General features: G+C 36.0%; 4 protein-coding genes across 7 annotated transcripts in view; 2 read left to right on the top strand and 2 right to left on the bottom strand.

Moving 5' to 3' along the window:
- LOC110835194 (GTPase-activating Rap/Ran-GAP domain-like protein 3) overlaps positions 1-17,429 on the bottom strand; it is a 245,277-nt gene that overhangs the window by 176,479 nt on the left and 51,369 nt on the right. The window lies entirely within an intron of this gene.
- Positions 22-1,809, top strand: LOC110835203 (uncharacterized). 2 transcript variants are annotated; one of them, XM_087351203.1, is made up of 3 exons: positions 22-123; positions 598-744; positions 1,239-1,809. In XM_087351203.1, the coding sequence occupies exons 2-3, from the start codon at positions 664-666 to the stop codon at positions 1,503-1,505; spliced, it is 348 nt and encodes a 115-aa protein (XP_087207329.1). In that variant the 5' UTR covers positions 22-123; positions 598-663; the 3' UTR covers positions 1,506-1,809. The 2 variants fall into 2 exon arrangements, with proteins under 2 accessions (XP_087207329.1, XP_087207319.1); XM_087351193.1 differs by having other exon boundaries at positions 33-123; positions 641-744.
- Positions 4,468-7,639, top strand: LOC147875081 (uncharacterized). Its single transcript, XM_087351185.1, has 3 exons — positions 4,468-4,563; positions 5,226-5,335; positions 6,156-7,639. The coding sequence occupies exons 2-3, from the start codon at positions 5,234-5,236 to the stop codon at positions 6,411-6,413; spliced, it is 360 nt and encodes a 119-aa protein (XP_087207311.1). The 5' UTR covers positions 4,468-4,563; positions 5,226-5,233; the 3' UTR covers positions 6,414-7,639.
- LOC147875082 (glutamate [NMDA] receptor subunit 1-like) lies at positions 7,717-9,071 on the bottom strand. The gene has a single exon (XM_087351163.1). The coding sequence runs from the start codon at positions 8,922-8,924 to the stop codon at positions 7,803-7,805; it is 1,122 nt and encodes a 373-aa protein (XP_087207289.1). The 5' UTR covers positions 8,925-9,071; the 3' UTR covers positions 7,717-7,802.

Here is a 17,429-nt window from a genome sequence, read left to right on the forward strand (position 1 = left end):
GGGAAGAACAGCAAATTGTTTTAAAGACGTATTTTAATATTTCCTGTTCTGCTGTCCTATATATTCTGACGACTGACGAGTAATGGTGTGTGCACCAACATCTTTTAAAGGCAGCTGTGAGAAGTAAGTACATGTAATTAAATTTAATTAATTTCAGTTTAATAAAATATTAAATAAACAAGTATACGTATATATTAAAGCAAAAAAATACTGTGTATAATATATAGCAGATCAATATTATTTTTTAAATACATAACTTAATTATCTATTACTCTTCGAAAAAGTTTGTCTCAAATGTACTAACTATTTCGCAGTTTTAACGTTACCGAAATTCAAAAAGAATACGAAGGAGGGATAAGTACATTTCATGGATAGTGGAAGAACTAAGAACCAAATTGTGGTTTAATAACATTTTGCCTTACCCAAATTATGTAAGGATTACTCGAAGCTTTCATAATTAAAGGAATAAAGTTTAAGGGGCCCCAAATGGTAACCACAAGACTGAGTATCCAGCTGCAGCTAATAGAGTTGTTAAGTAAGTAATATAACTTCAGCGCAGCAAGGCTTTAAAACCAGCTGTTTGTATTCCGGTAACAGGGTTTGTATGAAGTACTGTATTCCGGAACTTTCCATATTCTAGACAGTGAGGAAGCAGCAGCGACAATGCAACTGTCAGCGTGGTTTCTACTGGTCGTTATTATTGCCGTCGGAGTTTGTTCGGCGCTACCATCCAACTTTCAGGAGGTAAGCCAAGAAGTTTAACGCTACGGACTTACTGCATTCCTTGCAAGTCTCAAGATTATAGATGCTCCAGTTCAGATTATATACCAGAAGCCTGGCTATTCTCCTATTCTGACACAGTCGAAAAATCATTAATGGGCTATATTTGTTGATTTGATGTCATGTAGTGAACTGATAAAACCTTGAAGATGGCTGTCTTCTGGGTTGTTCTGCCGTGTAATCTGGTAGAAGTTTTTCGACGTTTCAGAGGTCCTTGCTGCTCGCCTCAATCATCAAGGCGAATTCGCCCTGATGATTGAGGTAAGCAGCAAGGACCTCTGACACGTCGGTAAACTTCTACCAGATTACACGGTGCAACAACCCAGAAGACAGCCATCTTCAAACTCACCGCCGTGAAAACCAGAAATCTTACATAATAAAACCTTTAAAGAAAGTGGTAGTAGTTAAGACCTCAACGCCTGAAACAGGCCTCGTTATCAGATCGTCGTCTGTTTCAGAAGGAGAAACAAGACCATCAGCAGGGACATGAGCTACTGCGTAGAGCCAGACGTTCACCTGTCCCTGAAGAAGGAAGAAATCGCGCTAAGATCGGGATATACGAAGACAGCCGCAAGGGCCCGGTGGTGAAGGCGGAAGGGAGTGGAACGGTATGGCAGAGTAGGGACAAGCGGATCGAGGCCAAAGTCGGTGTGGATTATACGCAGCCATTGCGTCACGGCCATGGTGAAGGCTCGGCTTTCTTCAAGGTGCAAGGCACATTCTGATTGCAGTTCGTTTTGTGGGGAGATAGGCAACCTAGTCCCTGTGATATGAACTGAGTCAGAGTTACTCCACTGGTGAGGGTTTATGTTCTAAATTCAAACATCTTCCTGCAAAATGTACTTTATTTAACGATAGTCCACTTTTTATGACAGCTGTAGCTACAGCTTCTGTGAACCTGTTTTCATCTCATCGGTCTGTGTCGCTGTTATTTTGTTAAAGTGTTTTTGTCTTTATATTTCCATATTGCATTGTGTACTTGTTCACTTATTGATCTTATTGTGAATAAATATGTTTTATTTTAATGTTTCCCATTATTCTTATTATTCATAACATCCTCGTTTTTTTAGTCGCTTGTATGTATTTGTAAAAATAACTTATTTGAATGAAACATAACATAAAAATTAGTTTTTTTAGTTGTTTTTTTCACTGTTGTCTTCAATTCCGACTGAGTACGAACTACTTCTACTCATCCCTGATAACGGAGACGGTTCCGAAACGTCGGATTTGAAAAAATTACGATAAACACGATAATTATATTTATGATAACCACATTTATTAGAAGTATTCAGATTTGAACAGTAAATTTAATAATTAAAACTGCTGATGTAAAATAAAAAAGTACCCAGTTCCATGCAACAACGTTCTTCTTGATAAGCTGATAGTCTCTCAGATGGTCAAGGACTTCTCCGTCCTTGCTTAAAACGTGAGGTTTGTTACAGTTTTAACAAACACCTTACTTCCCAAAATATATTTCATACGTATTTGTAGACACTTTTATTAAAAAATTTCATAAAAGATTTCACATTTCAACTCTCCAGTGGGTAAGAAAAGCTGAACAGAGATTTTGCAAGACGTCCATATTACTGTTTTAAGTAATACCAATTTCAAGTACGATACATTGTTTCAGGATCCTAAAACAAGTGGCGCTACTGTCACTCTCATATCACCATCAAATGACGTAACTTTCAGACATTCATTGGAAGTTTCGTGAAAATCGTTGCACTGGTTGAGAGTTGAAAGTGGGAACAGACACACAGGAAAATGGCGATCACGCAGACAACCTACTTCTGTCATTCAGAAAGGAAATTAAGACTAATAATAGGATTTTATGACATAATATACGGTTTTATTAATACAGATATTTATTATATGCGGTCTCTTGTAAACACGGTAATGAACCTTCTGCTTCCACAAAAAAACAGCATAATTTAACCACTCTGTTTGTACTTTTAGGTTATCAAGCAGGTCTCTATTTCACGGAGTTAATTAATAAGTTCATGTATTATGGTTCCTGTTTATTTAATGACACTAACAATAACCCAGGCTATGCAGTTTCGAATTATAGTATGATTAATTAAATGGCGAATATATGGAAGGAAGTGACCGTGGCCTATATTATGTATAGTATAGTATAACATAATAAATATATACAATATAGTTAAAATGGATCTAAGGAAATAGGGTTGGAGGATGTGAATTAGATTCATGTAGCTAAGGTTGGGACCAGCTGAGTGGTCTTATAAACACAGCAATTAATAATTTTGTCCTGTAGTTTGGTTATAACAAATGAACACTTGCTTTATTTTCCATGAATTTACTACTAGACCAAGCTCTTTACTAGGGTCTAAAAAATCTTTGACTTCTTATAATAATTTTTCCCTGATCCATTAACATCTTCAGAATAGATTAAAAAAAGATTGTCCAATTTTTCAGAAGAACTGTGTGGACTGTGGTAAGAATTTCGCGTGAGGTAGAGGTTATATTGAACAGTTACTGACACAAGTTACATTTAACCAAAAACTGTAAACTTATACACGAAATTAAAGGTTTTATCAAAATCCGCTTGTCAGCGTTACGTGAATGTTGAGGCATTCATGTCGTCTCTGTTATATTTTATGTTTTTCGCTTTTTTACAACAATTCATAACGAAGAATTCTCTTAAAAATTAATGAAGGATAAAACGCCTCCATCTCTGTACCCAGGTTAAAGGAAATGACAGATTAGTCATTGTAAAAATTATTGACATACTGATATGCTTATTTTCCACAAGAACAGGTGCTCATTCATACTACGTCATCCTACATTAAACATTCGTATTGTTACAAATGTCTTACTTCTAAGGAAAGAATTAATGTCATACCGCAGACAAAAGAATGTTGTGTCGACGTGACCCGTGTATTGAGTGCTACGAGAATTTCTTCATGCGTTCAGAAGTCACTATTTTTACCACAGTAAAGTTACTTCTTAGAAGAATGTAAGATTTCCCGAACGAGAAGTTTTCTAAAGATGGTCGTCTTTAGAAGTTGCGCTTTATAGTCTCGTAGAAACTGGCCGACGTTTCAGAGGTGCTTACAGCCTCCACTTATCGCCCTTATAACAAAGACAGAAACACCTCTGTGACGTCTATCAGTTTTTACGAAACTACGCATAGCCACATTCTAGAAGACAGTTTCTTGCCCCTGGGATAAGGCGGCCGAAACTTGAGGCAACCACTTCTGTGAATCTAGTACTGTGTGACAGAATGCACGCTACATTGCCTCCAAGTCTTCACAAAATGACACTTATCCATGGAGAGAAATTTAAATTGGAGAGTTACTGGTTAGCACCGAATGTTTCATCGAAATTTACAGCTTATATGTGGGCAGCGGATCTGAAAAAATGTTTCAAATGTACAATTAGTCATTTTACCATCACCGTTCCTCAGATTACACTGTGCCGTAACACTGAATGCAACAGTAAGGCTAGGAGTTGTGCAGATCTGTTGAGCTGTCGTCCTTCAATGCTACCTGCAGATTGGTTCTGAGAACGAGCTGAGACCTCACGTTCCGAGAAGCAACACAAACGGGGAAGAACTACTTTTTCTATTGTAACTCCGTCTTCTTCTGTTTACAATGAAGAACTTAACAGCTGATTACCCTATATGTATACTGGATGAAGGTAACTTCCCGGGGTTTATCCGCGCTATTTTCCGCAGTTCAACCGACTATATAAGGCACAACTTGACTTACACGAAATCTCTGTGCCAGCCTAGTCTCTGCTTGAATAGGTTAAGAAGAAAACGTGAGTATACATTCCTGCGCACTGGAAAGTTGTTTTGTAACTGAACGTGAGATATTTGTGTCTAAAAGAAAAATAAACACAAATAAAGTTCATAAATAAAATAAGGATATTAAATTGGGTACTTGCTTTTTGGTATTCGGTTTTCATACAGTTTTTTTTTCTTTCGAGTAATTCTGTCAATTGTTTTGTGTGACTGTGAAACGTGTAAGGCGATACATAAATTAAATTCGTTTATAATAAAGTTCTTAGTTTGTATTTTGACCTCAAAAGGATACATGTAATTTAGTATTCCTACTGCATAACGAAATTCTTCTTTATTAAGGTCATTACCATGCTTTATTGTGGCAGTAAAATAAAGGAGGTTATCATGGCTTTGGCATGTAGTGGTCAGCATGAGTGAGACAGAAAATACGTACAGAATTTTAACCAATGAAAAAGTCTCGAGAAAAGCAGACAGAATATTGAGAAGAATATTGGGGGGGGGGGGGGGGGGGAATAATTAAGGCACATTTTTAGGAACAGGTTTGGATGATGGGACAATCCGTCGTGATTCTGATTGTGTCTAACGAGGCTATCAGACATTTGTTTTCGATAGGTGGTTAATTATTTGTATATTGTACTAATTACAAGCGAAATTATAAGAGTTATCTCTTTTCATCTAGCTGTCGACATGAAGGTGTCCATCGTATTGCTGGCGGCTTTTGGTATTGTCGTTGCCACATGTGTGGCGCTACCGTTCAGTGAAAGAGAAGACGAAGCTCAGTTATCTGAAGTAAGTTACAGTGTTATCACTTGAAATGATTCCTGTTTCAGAATGGTAAAACGTCAATAAACCGTTTTATTGTTAGAAGTGTGCACTGGAGAAGATCTTATAAGATTCCAAGACTTTGAGAGTGATAAACGTTGAAATAAGTAGGAGTTTAAAGTGCTAGGATCTCTTATTGAAACTATCGTACGTAAGAGGCTTATACTATGGTCTGTACAGTTGCAGGGGACGTGAGAGAGTGGATGACTTGATAAGATAACAAATTTAATGCTTTGAGTGGGGGGGAGAGGTAAACTGAAGGCAATTTCGATCATGATATTCTTGAGGCGTCGGCATCAGCGTTTCGGAAGGAAACAAACGAGACCACACGTCATCACAAACCAGAAGATCATGTTATGTTTGAGATGCTTAAGGAGGTGAGTACGAAGATGGCTGTCTTCTGGGTTGTAGCGCCGTGTAGTCTGGTAGAAGTTTACCGACGTTTCAGAGGTCCTTGCTGCCTCCATCATCAGGGCGATTTTTCACAAGAACATACGGCGCAATTTCTCAGAAGATGACCATTTTCCAGGAGACCAATGTCTTCACGTCTGTGGGAACCTCAAGTCTGTGACCAAAGATAACGTAAAACACGATGTTAAGGAAACCAAGGCTAGCATGGCCGAATAACATCGATACAAGGAACTGAGAACTTGGAAAAACATATGTGTGTAATTATAAAAATAATATTATTTAAATTGTGTCTCTGTATTCCTTCTTCATTTAGCAGACGTAAAAGTGTTTTAATCATATCGGGCACGTTACTTGATACGAATCTTTTGTCTCACAGAATGCTCTGGAGAGATCCCGCCGTTCCCCACAGCCAGACGACAGGAAGGAAACTCCAAGAGGAAGTGTCCGAACCAAGGTTTACGAGGAGAGTGGAGTTGGACTTAAAGCAAGCGTAGAGGGCAAGGGAAAACTGTATGAGAGTGAAAATGGTAAGAGCAGAGTTAATGTGGAGGGCAGCTGGTCCAAAGTGTTGGACGGACCACAGAGAGGAAAACCGGAACATAAGGGAGGAGTCTCATGGGACATCGAGTGGTGAAAAAGCCTCTTCGTCTCTCGTACGCCTATTTGTTCCCGCTCTCCGAGTCTGCATAAGGTCCAACTTTTTTATTTCCTACACGGTTTTCTACTATTTGCGTAACAAGGCAAAACTATTACAAAAGCAGTCACGGACAATTCTAAAGACATATTATTTTAGCTGTGGCTTTAGTAAAATGTTCCTGTAAGCGTGTTTGTATTGTTTGACAAGGAAAATATTATTATCTATTCCATATACTAAAATAACTGCTTCTTTTTAGGACACTTGTTATTTCTGCAGAATATTACATTGTACTTAGATACAATATCATTTTAGAGTTCTCCACGTTAAAAGCTGTCATACAATTTTAAATAGAATAACGTAAACATTAACACAAGATACACAAGAAGGTTTAATGGCAATTATTATCCCTAGAGGAAATTTCCTTCTTGCATTTTAAACCAACTACGCATAAAAACATAAATAAAGAAGAAAATAAATGAGGTAACAAAGACAGCTATCTATGTTTACATAAACTAGTGAGCCCGTTCTTACACAACTTACGACAAAATTTCTGTATTTACTTCCCAGTGAATGAAAATCAAATAACCTTTAAAGTTGACGTATTCATCTACTGTATTCTCTTTTTTGAGATTTCTTAATATCTTATTTTTATTATAAGAGACTCTGTGTGTGTGTGTGTTTTTTGTGTGCGTAAATTACTATAACTGTTGCCATGATAACGCTGTTAAGACATTTTTCTTCCTATGGTTTATATATCTGACAATAAAATCACTGTCTCGTAAATCTACCAAATGTCATACATTACCAAAAGCTGTTTCTCGAATTGTGTAGATCTTAAAATTGTCACATGTGGAGGTTTATTTTAGTGTCTTTAGAGGCAAGCATAGAAACGTACAAATATTAAACCGTCCTTCATTCAATGTTATTTAACCCTTCAGAGCCTAGTTGTAAAACATGCTTTAACCTTCAGATAACTCTGCGTCTACCCCACGGATTGATTATCGGACTGGATTATTTGTCTTAACAGCATGAACGAGCATCTTTGTAATGGTGTAGTGTTGTGTTTTCTTTGAGGTAAGAACTTAATTTTTTTAAAATAAATCAGGAACTTCGGGATTAGAAAGGTTAAATAAAATTATAGCTACCAACAGGAAGTAGAAATATTATTGACACTCTGTACTCTGTTTATTGAGACGTTTGATTTAATTAAATTTTACAACATATTACAGTTTACTGAACGGTATTAAGTATCATATATCCTATACGTTACAGCGTGCATTGTATGCGTAACAATAATACTCTCACATAAATGTGTACTTTATACTTCATATTACACTTTTTACGACAGCAACTTATCTCTAAAATGTTAATGTGAAGCGATAAATATTAAGCACTGCGTATAAATTTCCAATACACAATTTCTTTCAAAAATACGATCAGGCCGATAAGGTGCCCTGCCATAAGTATAAAGAAGGCGACTTTCAGGTGTTGTAAAGATAACTGGTAGGGCCCATCGTCATCTGTTTCCTCGCCATGAACTTTTAGTTTCAACCTCATCCAATGCACATGCGCGTCTTGTATTTTATCATACAAACCAGCCTGAAGTATTCTACTGATAACAACGTTAAGACGACCCAGAAGTTGGTGCCCCTTCGGGGTATACACAGTAAAGTAAAAACCCAAAAATGATTCTGGTATCGTACAAATCAAGATCGTCCAACGATCCGGATCTACATAATCGTGTTTTACTTCATAGTCGTAGTTCACCTTACTAAATAGCATGGCGAAATCTCTTTTATGTGCTACCCTGTGAAGACAACGCTTCTCGTATCCACAATTCTTTCTGTCACCTAATACGTCTTTTTCATGAGATGTACCAGCCATTGAGAAAAATATATCATACTGTGGTGTGAAACCATATTCCATTCCAGAATTCAAAATGTCATTAAAACTTGAAACCTGTTCCTCCATATCAGATCTTACAAGGAATGAAGTAAGAAAAGACTGGATTACCGTACTGATAGCCAACGAGTAACCTATCCAAGCAAGAAAGAATACTCGTAAAGGCGTAGTTCGAGGTATGGATGAAACTGATGTTCCCAGAAAAACAGCGAAAATCTTGTACGAGGACTCGGACATGTCAAGGTATCTTTCAGTACCCGGTGTCTTAAAAGACAGTGTACATTTAGCAAGGCAATGTATAATACAAGCAGCTAAGGATATGGACAAAAATACGCATAACCAGAGGGTTGAAGAAAAAATTCTGAATATATTCCTCCAACCATGCAAACGCCTCGCACAGGGAATCAACCAAACGAATTCGGATCTTGAATAAATCGCTGAGTGGTCGCCCGTGTCTATAAACGGCGGGGTCAAAGGAAGGCCGCCCACAGCTATGTCACACCTGCTGTACGCCAGGTCGCCGATTATGCCTGTAAAGGTCCCATTCATTAAAAATCTCCCAAATTTCTCTCTAGACGGAGGCAGAAATTGTACTGATACATTCATTACTTCTGTAATGATATTTAGAAGACTAATATCCCATCCCTTATCGTAGACTGCCTTAACAGATCCAGTAGACTTTATGTAAATCGGAAATTCTACAAATGGATAGTATTCGGTTGTCGAAACTACAACCGTACACTTGTTCAGACTGTTCCCAACTTTGTCTGGAAAAAGAGAACTGTTAAGGATGAAGTGCCCATTTCCTTCCATAATCCACACATCAAGAAGATAAAACTTTCTTGTATTGTAACAATATTTATAATCTCTGTATGGGAACCAAGTGTAAATACCAATTACATTATCAAATTTTCTTACTTCCAGGGTTTGTTTCAAGTCTTTTGGAACAATACCTATCTGCAAAACATCTTGTGCCCTAAGCTTTAATAATACGATAACATTAATAACTTTGAATTCCCAAAGTTTTGACAGGACATTCGTTACTTCCTTTTCTGGATCCTCAAATTTCTTGTCCAAAATCACAACAAATCTAGATTTAAGATTCCGGAAATAATTTTTTTTCAAACATTGAAGCCTATAGTTCAAGCTACCTATCGCATTTCTTTGTAAGTAAATTAAATAACTTGAATGTTTAGAATGCATCTCTTCGACACCGGATTCATCAGCGTCCCTATATACAAACACTGACGACTGACCAGAGATCAGAAGTTTGTGAAGTAGGATGCTTTCGAAGTTGTTTCCTTCCTGTGCGAGGAACTTGTTCTCAGTGCCCCCTGAAACCTTTTTTCTGAAACTCTGTTCGTCGTATCTTGGTAGAGAGATCATAATCTGCTGGTCGAAGTACTGTTTACTGATTTGAATCAAACATGTCACCAAATGTTGTTGTTCTATTAAGCGGGTTTTGTTAAGTTCGCACATAACTGTTTGAATCATAAGTAACACAAATATCATCACCATTCTATAATGTAGTTTTCTACGAAGAGAAATTAGTTCTTTCTGTTCCTTCATAATATATTAATACTGAAAATTAAGTCCAGATGTGTCACACCACTACGTGAGTAATGAATTATTTCTGTAAATAAGAGATTAAAAATACGAAATGATTAAAATATACTAACTACAAAAAATTAAAGACTCCTGTACAAAATAAAGAAGCAGGAGAAACCAACTGTCCTAACACATTAATATTTTATACTAAGCGTCTTCTTGACAGTCTGAAGATCAATGCATGTTTAACGTGAAGGCAAAATGTTACCCTGCAATAATTTCCCTCAAATTTACAAGTATTAAATAGTAAGATTTTGTAGATAGTGTCTGATATAACATCCTTCTCGTCGTCTATAGCGACAACTGGATAAAGGCAGGGCCGTCAGTCATACGAATAAGTTAGAAGTTTTCGAAGAAATATTCCCCGATTTCTCTGTCTAAAAGCTGACAAAGAACAGCAGGATTTGCAGACAGCATCCGATTAGGCAGACGTTTGTACGACAGCTTTCACACTTGTTATAACACGCGTATAATGAGAAACACAATATATGAAATATTATAACACTTATACAGCATTTAACGCAGACACGTCAGATGTATTAAATGTCTGTATTTCGGTTTGTAATCATATGCACTCTTATACGTCACTAAAATACGCGATAAACAATTAGGAATACGTAGTTAAAGAAAACCGACTCCTTTTTTATTCTTCTCTAACGTTTAGGTGCCATATTATTTACCACCATCCTCAATCAAAGTTCTGGATTTCACAAGTTAAATTCCTGATACATTTTTCGTAAATATTTTAAAAAGAAGGAGAGAAATATTCTGCATGTTCATAAAGCAGTAACATTTTTTGAAAGAATGAAAAGTCACAGAACTGAGAAAACACTAGCACCTACAAACTTATAAACTGTCGAGATCTTACCATTAAGCAAACAAAATCCAATTATCCAAACTTCATTTCAAAGATTACTTTCTATTTAGTTTTCATTTTATATTCACAAGAAATATAATTGGAAGAAAACATCAACAGTAAAATGAAGGCAATTAAGATATTAAAAATCTCCTAGACCATCTAAGTTTTCAGTGACATTTTATTATAATAATATTATGAAGACAGACTTTTTACATTTATCATCTATCTCTGGCTTAACTCAGAGGTTCAACAACGCTAACACGAAATCCAGTCTGCCATCAAAACTATATATTTCTTAGAGCCTTAGGGCCCTCGTCTCCAGTCGTCATAAGAACTAACATTCAAACTTTCTTAAATCGATATCTACTCTGAGGACGCTAGTGACGTTTCAGCGTTATTTATGCACACTGAAACTGAGACACGCTTTGTACAGCACAGTGTAAGTATAATGGGTCAGTTTCTTGTTTGTCCCTTCGCGATAATCTTTGCTGTTCATTTACCATTGTACCGATAAACACCTCGGATTCTTGGTAAAGAAAGAGAGAAAATAGGTAATCCGATAATTTTCATGCACTGTAATTTAGTTCATAAAGCTCGTTACACTTGAAGTGTTTATAATTAGTTCATAACTTGAAGTGCACAGTTTCAACAACTTAACATTAACTTTCCTACGAAAAAAAACAATACAATTACATTTAAATACTGCAAAGGTAAACTCAAAATTTCTTACATTTTCCGAAGATGTGTATTAACCGAATGCTAGGTGTCGCAGTACTTTTATAACTTTAATATTATCTGACATCAAAATTTACTGAAGGAATTTTATTCTTTATTGGAAAATTAGTAACACTAACGCAAAATGCTATTCAGCTGAAATGTCGAGTCACCGGCCATCCTGACTGACGTTTATCGTTAAATTTCTCAGTCTCTCCAGACTAATTCTCAGATGGTATTAGTGCATTTAAATAGTGTATTGTGCCAGAGCGAAACGCCATGTTTCGCAAAGACCATTTAGATGTATCTGGCTCAGGATAGGGGCCCATTTCTGGCTTTTGTGAGCACGGTAATAAACCGGGTTACATAACAGGCGGGGAATATCGTTACTAGTTAGTGTACTATAAACTTCTAATCCATGGACTTAGTTTTCTGAATTCAAGGCAGATACTTACAATACACAACAGAGAACATTAAAGCTTTGTATTTTATAACTTCAGGTGCTAGATATAATGTGGTTGTACTAAACATTCTGAACTGCATGGTAGCAAGAATTAAATAATTGAATGTTTACTTAATTTTTTATATCAAATGTGTTGCTGTCTCTCCAAAGCATCTTAACAAAACTGCAGCTTAAAATGTACTTATTATTTGTCACGTATTACGATGTTCAAATAACAAATTTGCATTTGATAAGAGCAGTGAAACCTGCATTAGTGTATTTAACTTAATTTTCAGTGTTGTTTCTTTTTGGGGACTTCCCTGTATAAGCCAGACTCAAATGTAGTTTGATGTGTACAAAAAAATAATGGGAAATAATGAAGTAAAATTCACTGACAGGGACTGCAGGGACATTTTGTTATTTTTGTCCTGCATTTTAACTGCCAGCAGAATTAACAAAGCTTCGAAACTCCTACAGCGCTGGGGACTGTATCCCTGCTGATAAAAGAATTTTCTGTTCAGTCCAAGTTTGGTTAACGAATGCAGGGACACGCGTGTTGTGTGGGGTTGCGTTTACACCCAGCAGTAGCAGAAACTCACTGAGTATTGTTATCGTTCGTAGATGGCTATTTTTATGTTGCTTTTATACAGAGTGGTGTGAAACGCACGACACAACAAGTTCTATTTGTCAAAAAGCAAATTACATTGAAATCATAATTGACTTGAAGATTTCCGGGAACTAATTGGGATAAAATCCTCTAAAACATAATGCTTATTAAACATACTTCAGACAATGAGTAGTTTCTAACACAACTGTTGTGCAACAAATCAATTATATTTATAAATTAATAGCCTACACGTATACTGTCTATGTTACATAGAAACATAACCTACGTGAAAAGTTATCCCTTAACAACAGTAAAGAACACTTGTGACTTTCAATGTAATTTCTGCATTTTTGTATAAGAAACACACATTTGATACAAGTCATTCATGCAGGAAATTCAAAGTAGTAAAACATTCATAAGATGCTACATTACGTATAACACAGTTATGACATATAACGTACACTTAACATTGTTCTAAACAGCTTTGATAAGAACTACACCAAAACAATATTACATTTTACACAATAATAACCGCCAAATTCTATTATAAGAAATACTACATCCCAATATACAAGCCAAGGATAAGAAAAATTGGACAGGTGGCAAATATGCTTTTAGCCAGTTAATTATAATTTATAATCAGAAGGCTTTAATTTTTTAAGCATGCTTAAACCCTGGCCTTGTAATCCTTGGGTCCCGGGTTCGATTCCCGGCGGTGCCCGAATTTATAACTTGTGTTGGGCAAGGCCGTGGTCTAGGCAACACGGAGTTTTCCTACGGGGGCTTCCCCGGTTTCTTCGTGGCATCCCAACAATTACTCCATACACACAGAAGAAGGCAATGGCAAACCACTTCTGTATCACCTGCCTAAAAAACATATATGAACGGGTCCCAGTCCGAGAAAAGGATGGAAGGATCCTGTTCATAATATGTCGCCAACCTCCTGTAAAGGAGACGGCGTAATAAAGAAGAAGAAACGCCAAGAACAGCGTCGTATTTTGTTTAGGAAAATATTTTGAAAGCATAAAGTCTTTATAAATGCAAATTCATTGTTATGGTAAATGTACAATAAACTAATTAAACATGGATATTTATTTCTCATATCTTAAAGTTTAACACACAGAGTGTTTAACCCGAGATATCTCGCTTTAATAAAACGTGTATTGCTGGATCCCTTTTCAAAATTAAAATTACTATACTTACATCTAAAGCCATACTTGCTAGGACTGAATGAAAAGGATAACATACGTCACTGTTACACCCATTAATGTTGTCAATAAGGACAAATTTACAACGAAGAATCCATAAGCTGTAAATTCAATTCTGTTATTTTCAAGCTGACTTGAGAATAACTTGAGGTTTGATGTTATGTCCTTCTGATCAGAACGCAACAGCAATTCTTGGATAATATCTATACATTTCTGATATTCCTCACATGTTTTATGACATGCAAAAGGAATTGAAATCATTCTAATTGATGTTATTAAGCTGCAAATTATTAACAGCATAATTTCTGTCTTCGAATCCCGTCCCGAAATACTACTATACGGAATTATTAAGAAATAAATGGCGTGATAAACTTCTGAAATAAAACGCAAGGTATGAGAAATAGTGCTCAATAACAGCGAAAGTCCATGCATTGAATTAATTAAGCAACATACATCGTACAGTCTCTGATATATTTTTCTGTAAGTTGCAATTATTGCGATAATTTTTTGCTGATGACAGGATGATACAGCTTTCACTGTCAGCACTGAATTCTGAACGTCATGATGTAAAATAGAACGCTGTTCTACAAATTCAGAAACATGTCCAAGACGTGACGCAGTTAAAAGTCTGTGCATTCTGCTCCTTGCGACACGGGAATTCGATTTGTTAGCTACATTGTATCTATACAATTCTGCAATCAAAATAGTTTCAATATTTTTGTTCATTATCGACAATCTTTCTTTCAATAACATCACCGTAATTACTATACTTATGTCGTTTATAAGCCAAGTTAAATCAGCAAAACACAAAATGAGACCACTTAAAATGCCATAATTTTTCCAGGAGAAAATTATTAATCCATGCATTGCAATAATAAGCACTATAAAACACATAAGAAAAGTCAGAATCTTTGCTTCATGCTCCTTGTTCATGTTATCGCTGTGTCGAATTAAGCACTTGTCAAGTGTTGACAATATCTTTACCAGTTTCAACATTCCTTTCCGGTAAGTTGTTAATCCAAGAAATATAGGTACCAATCCTGACACATATACACATGCAATAACCAACGAAGTGCTAACTAAACGTGTAACAGACTCTAAATGTTTAATGGAATTTTGCGTTATTTTATATAAAGCAGATGCAGTTCCAACAGTTAATAACAAAAGAGACCACACAACACTCCGGCGATTGTATTTCCATGATATATTAACTGTTACTTCACCATTTTCTGTGTTCATGATAAAGGTGTAGGGTGCAATCCCCACAATCTTTGCCACAAAACGCAGAGGTCTTAAAGCTTCCTGCATGTCAGTGTGAAAACACGTGTTCCTTCACATCACATAAGTGGGTAAAATTTGCTAATTTGTGTGTGCGATACGTAGGAAACCCAATGATTTAATACGTAACACTTTATGCTCTTATAGGCGCTCTTAAATAATTTGAACAAGATTATTGTCATTATCTACAGTAACGTGCCATATGACTCGTATATATATATATGTTTTATAACCACGTGTGTTGCCTGTAGCAAACATTCACATCCATAAACAGTCACATAAAAATATGAACAGTACATTAATCTTGTCATTATAAAGCATAATTCCCTTTTATTAAAGTATCGATCGTTTCTGAGTGAGTGTTTATAAAGCTTCTGTTTTATAAACACTTCCGTATCATTTTACGTATTTCTAATTTATGGAAAAAATTAAAATACTTTGGGGACAAATAATTTTGTAATTTATACGTTCTATATGAAGAGAGTAACATGAAAAACTATGACGGACAAGGTAAATATGTACATTAAACTACTGAAGTTAGAAACTAAATGTTTCTATTTATATTACTGTACACGTCAGAATGTGACATGCTGACATTTGTCACAGCGAATAAATGTCATTTTCACAATGCGAGTATATATGACATGCCATCGTCCATACACATAACTTCGTTTCTGTGTGGTACAGAACAAATTCTCCTTAGTTATATAAGAAATAAAGTGTAACACAATGGACGATTGATACTGAAGTAAATATTTAAATATTCTTAATTTTATAATATGAGGTATATCACAAATAAGAAAAATGGCTTTATTTTAAAATGTATATGTAGCTGTGTGATGTGTTCCTTAATACAAACATATTCGACAACACAAGGAAATGCTCGTGTAGTAAAATAAATGGGAGAACAGTCATAATAATGAACTTCTGAACGAGCGAACGAACGAACAAGAAAATAAACTTTTTACCACTGATAGATGTGGAAATAATATACATAATGCAATTAATTTTCCGAAAACCTATACAATATTTATATGTGCCATTAATATAACTGTGCTACAGACTTCTACTGCCAGTTTCATAATGGACACTCGTAGAAGCCACTGCGTGAAATTAGTGAGTCCTATAAAATCAGGTAAATATTATCAAATGACCAGGAAGTCGTCCGTGGTAATCTGACTTACGACCTAAATCTAAATAATGAATGTAAATTGATAGATAATGTGAATTACTTGAGCAAGTGCACTGATATCGTGCAGCAGATTAATACATTTGGTCCGCAGAATGTCATCAAGACCGGTTCCTCCGGAAACCAGTGACTGGGCGCTTCTGAAACGCGCAGCGAGTTAATACCTTTGAACTTCGGATGGTGTAGTTCTCATGGCGACGGGAACGGAGATGACCGTCTTGACAGCTGTTAAATCGTATAGTCTCGTCGACTCTGATTGGCATTTCGTGGGTGCTTCAGGGCGATGGGAGTAGATTGTACAATAGCTTCATAAAAACACAAATTACGACAAAATTAATGACATTCCTAAGAAATTATAGCATTACATTTGTTCTACTCGAAAGTTTTCGTGGATCTCATACACGCAGACTGACAATATGTTCGTAAAAGAACCAGTTAATACTAATGTCTATTATAGTGTGAAACCTCTACATTGTGTGGCTCAGCTGGTCGGCCTTGCCCCTTATTGCTACATCAGAAACCCACAAACTGGGGAAGAATTAATAGACATATCTAGGAGTTCCAATGTTAAGAAAATTATTTGGGCATTAGTATTATTATTTACACAGTTTATTGGAATTATATGGTACACAGCGGACAATTTCATCAATCCACCAAATTCTCTTGTCGATTTTGTGGAGGACACGATACAATTTCCATTCTTTGCTGCTACAAGTATGACGGCAATGATGCTTGCACTAACCACCAACAGAAGTAAAATGTTACAGATCGTAAAGCACTTGAACGTCACCGACAATCTCCTTTTCCATAATCCTAACAATATATACAAGCAACAACACAAGCAGCTTTTGATAATACTTCTGTGTGTCACGGTCTCTTCAATAATACTATTTTATTTTGATGTGTATTATTATCTTACTTATAATCCTCTCTATGTAATTGTAATATACGTTCCATATTTTATATGGAGCATCAACGAACTGCAGTTTCTGAATGTTGTGGAAATGCTAAAACTTAGGTTAACAACGCTAAATGGAAACATTTCTATGTTTTCCGCTAAGGAATACAGCATTGGAAATGTTTCTAGCAACTTTGTTTATATGCGCAGACGACACACAAGGAATCGATACGCGTCAAATATCGACAGCAGTGTTAATACTGAAGAATGTATGGGGAAAACTCTACAAATATCAAACCATGAATCCA

The sequence above is a fragment of the Zootermopsis nevadensis genome, unplaced genomic scaffold (assembly GCF_977971745.1).
Source record: "Zootermopsis nevadensis isolate Lab colony 2312 unplaced genomic scaffold, Znev_1.0 Znev_ptg000002l, whole genome shotgun sequence".
Classification (NCBI taxonomy): domain Eukaryota; kingdom Metazoa; phylum Arthropoda; class Insecta; order Blattodea; family Termopsidae; genus Zootermopsis; species Zootermopsis nevadensis.